Raw genomic sequence first — 5,870 nt, 5'->3', positions numbered from 1 at the left:
CCATGCAGCCCATGCTTCCGCTTGGTTGATGGTACAGGTGCCAAGTTTATATGCTTTAACTGCTCTCACCCGACCAAGATGTTCACAAACAATATTAGCCACATAATGTTTCCCATCACTATTACGAGAGGCATTAAAATTTATTTTAATAGTGCCAAATTTTGGAGCACTCCAAATAATTGGTTTCTGCACTTTGTCACTTTGTCCATTTGTGCAATGTCTTTATTTTTGCTCCCATCAAGAAATTCGACAAACATATCAAGAGCCCGTTCTAAAATAATTGGTATGGGAGTTGAAACATTATTTAAAGTTTTTTATTTCCTATTTTTCCAAACAACCCAAAGAACAAATGCAAGTTTTTCCTTCACTAAAAGAATCTTGTTTTCCTTTTTATTGCCAACCCTTGTCCACCAATCCCTCAAACTTTCATTCTCATTTGGTCCCTCCAAGCGAGTGTTTAAGGTAAGCCACATTTGTTTTGTGTGGGCAAAATTTTTAAAAATATGGTCAGTATCCTCCTCACCCCCACAAAAACTAAAAGAGCCATCAATGTTATATCCTCTTTTCCTAAGATGGCTTTTAGTAGGAAGCCTATTGTTGAGAAGGAAAAAGAGAAAGGTCTTTATCTTTGGGGGGCATTTAATGTTCCAAATATTAACCAACCAATTAAATGTATCGTTTGGGTTAAGAACAAAAGAGCACTTCAACAAATAAGTTGTTTTTATAGAGAAAATCCCCTTAGGGTTGCACCCCCAAATAATTTTGTCCTCCATAGAGTTAGGATCAATAAAAATTATCTTAATGTCTTGCCAATTTTGATCAGATACCTCCGCCTTTATTTTGTCTTCATTCCAGCATTCTTTTCCAAAATCAATCATTTTCGAGACTTTAATGTTATGACTTGTCATAATCTCACGGTTGATGGTTTCAGAAAGAGGTCTGTCATAAACCCAATATCATGCCAAAAGCTAATAGACCTACCATTTCCAACTTGCCAACGAGTGTCTTTCTTAATGAGATCTCTAGCAAGGAGAATACCCCTCCAAGCCCATGAGATACCCTTTTTAATTTTGCAATTCTAGAAATTTTCCCTCCTCAAATATTTGCTTTTGATAAATTTCTCCCATAGGTTGTCCTCCTCATTTAAGATTCTCCACCCTAACTTTTCTAGGCTGGCCTCATTAACCCAATGGAGCTTTCTTATTCCCATGCCACCCCACCTTTTAGGGGTGCATGCTTTAGTCCAATTCAGCAAATGAAAAGATTTCTTTCCATTTGAATTGTCCCATGGAAAATCCTTTTGAATTTTGTCCAATTCATCTACTGAATTTTTTGGGATTTTAAAAGAACTCATTATATATTGCAGTATCATATTAGTTGAAGAATTAATAAGGGTTAACCTACTTGCAATTGATAGGGAATGTTTTTTCTAATTGGCCAGTTTTGCACCATTTTCTCTTTGATTTTTCCAAAGGTACTCCTTGTTTCCAATCTGCATCATAAATTTTCCCTTTTGTTATATTTATACACAAAGATCAACGAAAAAAATGAAAAGATAAATAAAGAAAATAATATTTAGACAATTTTCCTAAACAAAATTTTTACTTTCTTGAGTCTTTCCAATCTGCATCATAAATTTTCCCTTTTGTTATATTTATACACGAAGATCAAGGAAAAAAAAAGAAAAAAAATAAATAAATAATAATTAGACAAATTCTATTTAGACAATTTTCCTAAACAAAATTTTTACTTTCTTTAGTCTTTCCAATCTTAGAGGATCTCCTTCCTTAGTACCCATCCTGGTCGATCGGCCATCCCTCCTCGTAATGGCACGATTACCCACATCACTCGATCAATGGTTTGCATTAAATGCATGACTATTACTGACTTGGCAGCCGACCATTTTGATGTGAGACACGTGGCAGTTAATTGGCTCGGGTCGTTTTCTGAACAACTCCACGGCTCTACCAGATCTATAAAATTTGGCCATGGAGACAACAATTCCTGGAAGGTTGTTCGCGGTACAGACGTCGTAAATAACTGATATTAAACATGGACAAGTTACATTGGAGAAGCAACTGCCATCCAAAGTAAAATCAGAACGAGAAATAAATTGTGGTCGGAGCCAGAATCTGACCCACAGTGTTGGGGCAGGTTGGGTTAAGAATTGGCACTGTGTTTGATACCTTGGAAAATAAATAAAAATAAGAATTGGCATTGTGAGAAAATTTTTGAGACATTTTCTACAATTATTAACGAATTTACCACAACTTTCTTTTTCTCACTTATTTGAGCAAAACACAATTCCCTATTAACTGTGAAAATTGGGAGTCCTTGATGGAACGAAAGGCCTGTAACATTTTGGGACTCCTCAGTTTCAATCATCCTTAATTCTTATGTACCCAATAGATGAAGCATTAAGAAATATTGGAAAAACAGAATTGAAAATACTGACAAATGAAGAATCCGTTTATTAATATTCCAAGAAATTACAATGCAGTTGGTTAACAATTAGGACCAGAAGGAACTCTTATTACAGAAAAAATGAAACAATTTGTATGGTCGCCATTCCTTTCATATTCACTGGTGGGACTGATCCACATATCATAATCGTCAGGACCCCTCAAAATTGTGAAGAACCCTGTTATTCAGTAGGGTTTAAATCCCTAGGGACTTACTTGAAGCCCTTAACAAATGAAATGAAAATTAAGATAAAAAAAAAAATCAAGGGCATTTGCTTTTCTTCTGCCCTAAGTAATAACTAAGGTCGAACCATTGTCTATGTATGGTCTATAGACTCTATTATGATCAATTGAACCTCATTACTTTTGGTGCAAACCTCAATAGCCTATCCAAGGTATTAGGATAGAACTTTCTCGCAAACAGAGAGCAAACATTGGTAGTTTTGCCATTGTACTTGCAAGTTCTTCCACTCCTCATCCTCTCTAAAAGCTCTACAGTCACATCTGTTCTCATAAATCTGGTAGGGTGTGGTCCTCCTCTTGACCAGTCGACCCAAGTCAAGCTTCGGTTAGAGTTCTTCTCCAAGAACTTCAACCTCAAAAATGTTGGTATGTAGTGCTCATCTGAGTAACACGAAGGCTTACAGTATCTCCTAAATAGAGAGAAATATTTCTGGTCGGAGGCTATCTCGGTGGTCAGGTCTTGGTCCATCTCGAACAACTAAGCACCCTTTCGCCATTAACTAAGTTTGATATGTGTGTTAGACAATATATGCCCTTAGCTTCAATCAGAATGATGTACCTTATGACATTTAATGTAAATGAATAAAGTACATATTTTATTTATGTTATTATGTTGTATTTCTGGGTAATATCCTTAAACTGGACACATATGAGACTTGTGTTAGTTTAGAATGTTTACAGCCGTTGGATAAGTCTAGGGAGATTTATCCTGCTAAGGCTGACACTGATGTGCCGCCAAATTGGTTGGGGTAGCCTGTCTCAGTTACCAAGGTGAGACCTGAGGTACATGTAGTGTAAGTTTTCTTCAAACTCTGAACCGGACCAGAATTCTAGTATAGCCCTGGACCTTAGTGATAAGTGGGCAAAACTGGAATGTTACACTTGACCCCTAAACTCGATTATGATACTGCACTAGGTGTCGGATTGGGCTATCTTTAATATGCCAATCAGTGAGATCCTTAGAGGGGGTCAAAACCTGGGTATGTTGGGACAGTCTGAGAAATCATCTGAGTGGGTGATCATAATGACAGGATCAACCCCTTTGTCGAACAAAGGTAATGATCGGGGATGCACTCTCTCTGATGGAAACCAAAACTGCCAGCAGTTGATTTCAATCGTTGAAATTTGTTTTGCAAAATATATTTATATAAAGATATTTATATATTATGGTTTTGAAATGTTTGCAAAAGGTTTTAATTCCCGGGATCCATGTGAGTAGAGAGTGTAGCACTGTTCCTTGCAGCCGAGGGAGAGGTCCTCTCTTGTCGGGCAGTGTTTGATCATTATGGGCTGAGAGGTTAAGTGTAAGACCATTGAGGGTAGTACCGGATGGGCTAATCTTGCATTTGCCCACAGTTCCTAGGTTTTAATAAGGTGGCTTGGCCCAGAGACCACTTAGTGTAAGTGTTGGGCCCATTAAGAGCCCGTGGTGATGGGCTCAGGGGTTCACTGCCCATAACAATGAATTCGGTCAGGCCTTGTAATAGAGACTAGGCTGAAACTATGTGGCTGATGTGTAGATCAATGTTTGGGTCCCACACCATACAAGGAAACTCAACTAGGTAGCAGTTTGAAAGGTAAGTGAGCAAATGGACTTAATGGGCCTAAAGCCCAATTCGAACTGGTCTAATTTGATTAGTTAAAGAAGGGGGCGAATTTGGGATTAGGATCAGCAGATAGGATAGGGATATCCCTATCCACTCAGAGAGTCCAGATCCAAATACAGATTTGGATCTGGAAACTCCTAATAAGATTAGAAGGGATGATCTAATCTGCAAATAAGATAAGGGCTTATCCCTATCTCTTAAAGAGAACTCCTGATCCAAATACAGATTTGGATTAGGAAACTCCTAATGAGATTAGGAGCTCTCTTTAAGGCTATAAAAGGAGGAGGGGGCAAACCATTCTAGACAACATCTCATCAAATCAGATCTGAGATCACAGAGAGAGAAGACAGCTATAGTAAGACTGTGCCATCTTTTGCTCTTGCGCCCTCCTCCTGTTGTCGCCATTGCCAGTTCGATATCTACTGTAGGAGCGATCAAGAAGTGTTCTTGATATCCGTCTTTGGAGAAAGATTGATCTGAAGTCGTGCTCACACTCCCTCCATCGAATTCTTGCTGAGGGATTCGGTTCTTGTGAAGAACCTGCTGATTCTGCTCCACCCTACGTTGTGTCATGTTCAATGGGAGTAGTCTTTGGAATTTTCCTTTGGTGTGAATACCTTCGTTGGGAGTTACTGCTAGTCCGTATTAGGTACATCCCTCTCCTACCTGTTGGTTTCAAATCTAGTTTGGTTTAGGTTCAAGATTGATCATTGAAAATGAAGATTTTCTAAAAACAAGGAATGTGATTCCCAAATGGAAGAGAGAAGAATTTTTGAAATTTCGCCCAACTCATCTCTTCAATGTGGCTTCATGTCGGGGCTGTATCGGCCACGACCAACTGGGCCTGGCTCATCATAAGCCTCTACGAAGGATTTGGTAGATCCAATGAGGTAATCGTAGACTGTGGAGAAGTTGAAGAGGGTAATGCATGCCTCTGATAGAATTTGGTGTCTGAAAATGTGGTGATAAAGTGGGATAAACCAAGAATTTGGTGTTTGAAAATAACAAAAATTTCTCATTAAGTGATAACATCAAAATGTGGTGATGAATGGGTACCTTAAAGGGGGTTGGTTTCGTAGGGATCTTGGTGCCAGTGACAGAGAAGGAGACCGGCTTCTCTGATATCCGGAAAACAAAAACATCAGAAAAAAAAAAAGAAAAAATAAACAATGAGGTGAAAGGTGGGATGGAGAGTTCTGCCGGTTGTTGTTGTAGGTGCCAATCTCGGAGAAGGAGAAGATGACTCTACTGTCAGTTTCTCTGATATCTGGAAAACAAAAATATCAGAAAAAAAATAAAAAATAAAAAATGTGGTGAAAAGATGGGCTGAAGAGTACCGTCGGTTGCCGTTGTAGGTGCCGGTGCCAGAGAAGGAGAAGATGCTCTAGCAAGGGAGAAGCAGTTAGGGTCAGGCACTTGAGAGGGAGAAGAGGGTTTTGGCCCTAACCTGGAGCTGTTGAATGAAGAGTTTGAACACGTAAATGGGACTTTTGGTGGGTAGGGGCTAACGGAAGCCCCGCACGTGCTATTTGGCGTCTCTCATGTGAAGGGACAGATG

General features: G+C 39.0%; 1 protein-coding gene across 1 annotated transcript; it reads right to left on the bottom strand.

The window, feature by feature from the left end:
* Positions 1-2,471: 2,471 nt before the first annotated feature.
* Positions 2,472-5,367, bottom strand: LOC109114778 (glycosyltransferase BC10-like). The gene is given in 2 exon segments (XM_088890972.1): positions 2,472-3,218; positions 5,115-5,367. Coding segments are annotated over 2 exon segments (627 nt in total). The 5' UTR covers positions 5,332-5,367; the 3' UTR covers positions 2,472-2,808.
* Positions 5,368-5,870: the final 503 nt, after the last annotated feature.

The sequence above is a fragment of the Nelumbo nucifera genome, chromosome 7 (assembly GCF_055504915.1).
Source record: "Nelumbo nucifera cultivar China Antique chromosome 7, China Antique-T2T, whole genome shotgun sequence".
NCBI classification, from domain to species: domain Eukaryota; kingdom Viridiplantae; phylum Streptophyta; class Magnoliopsida; order Proteales; family Nelumbonaceae; genus Nelumbo; species Nelumbo nucifera.
The sequence above is the reverse complement of the archived record's forward strand: the minus strand, read 5'-3'. Positions and strand labels throughout refer to the sequence as shown.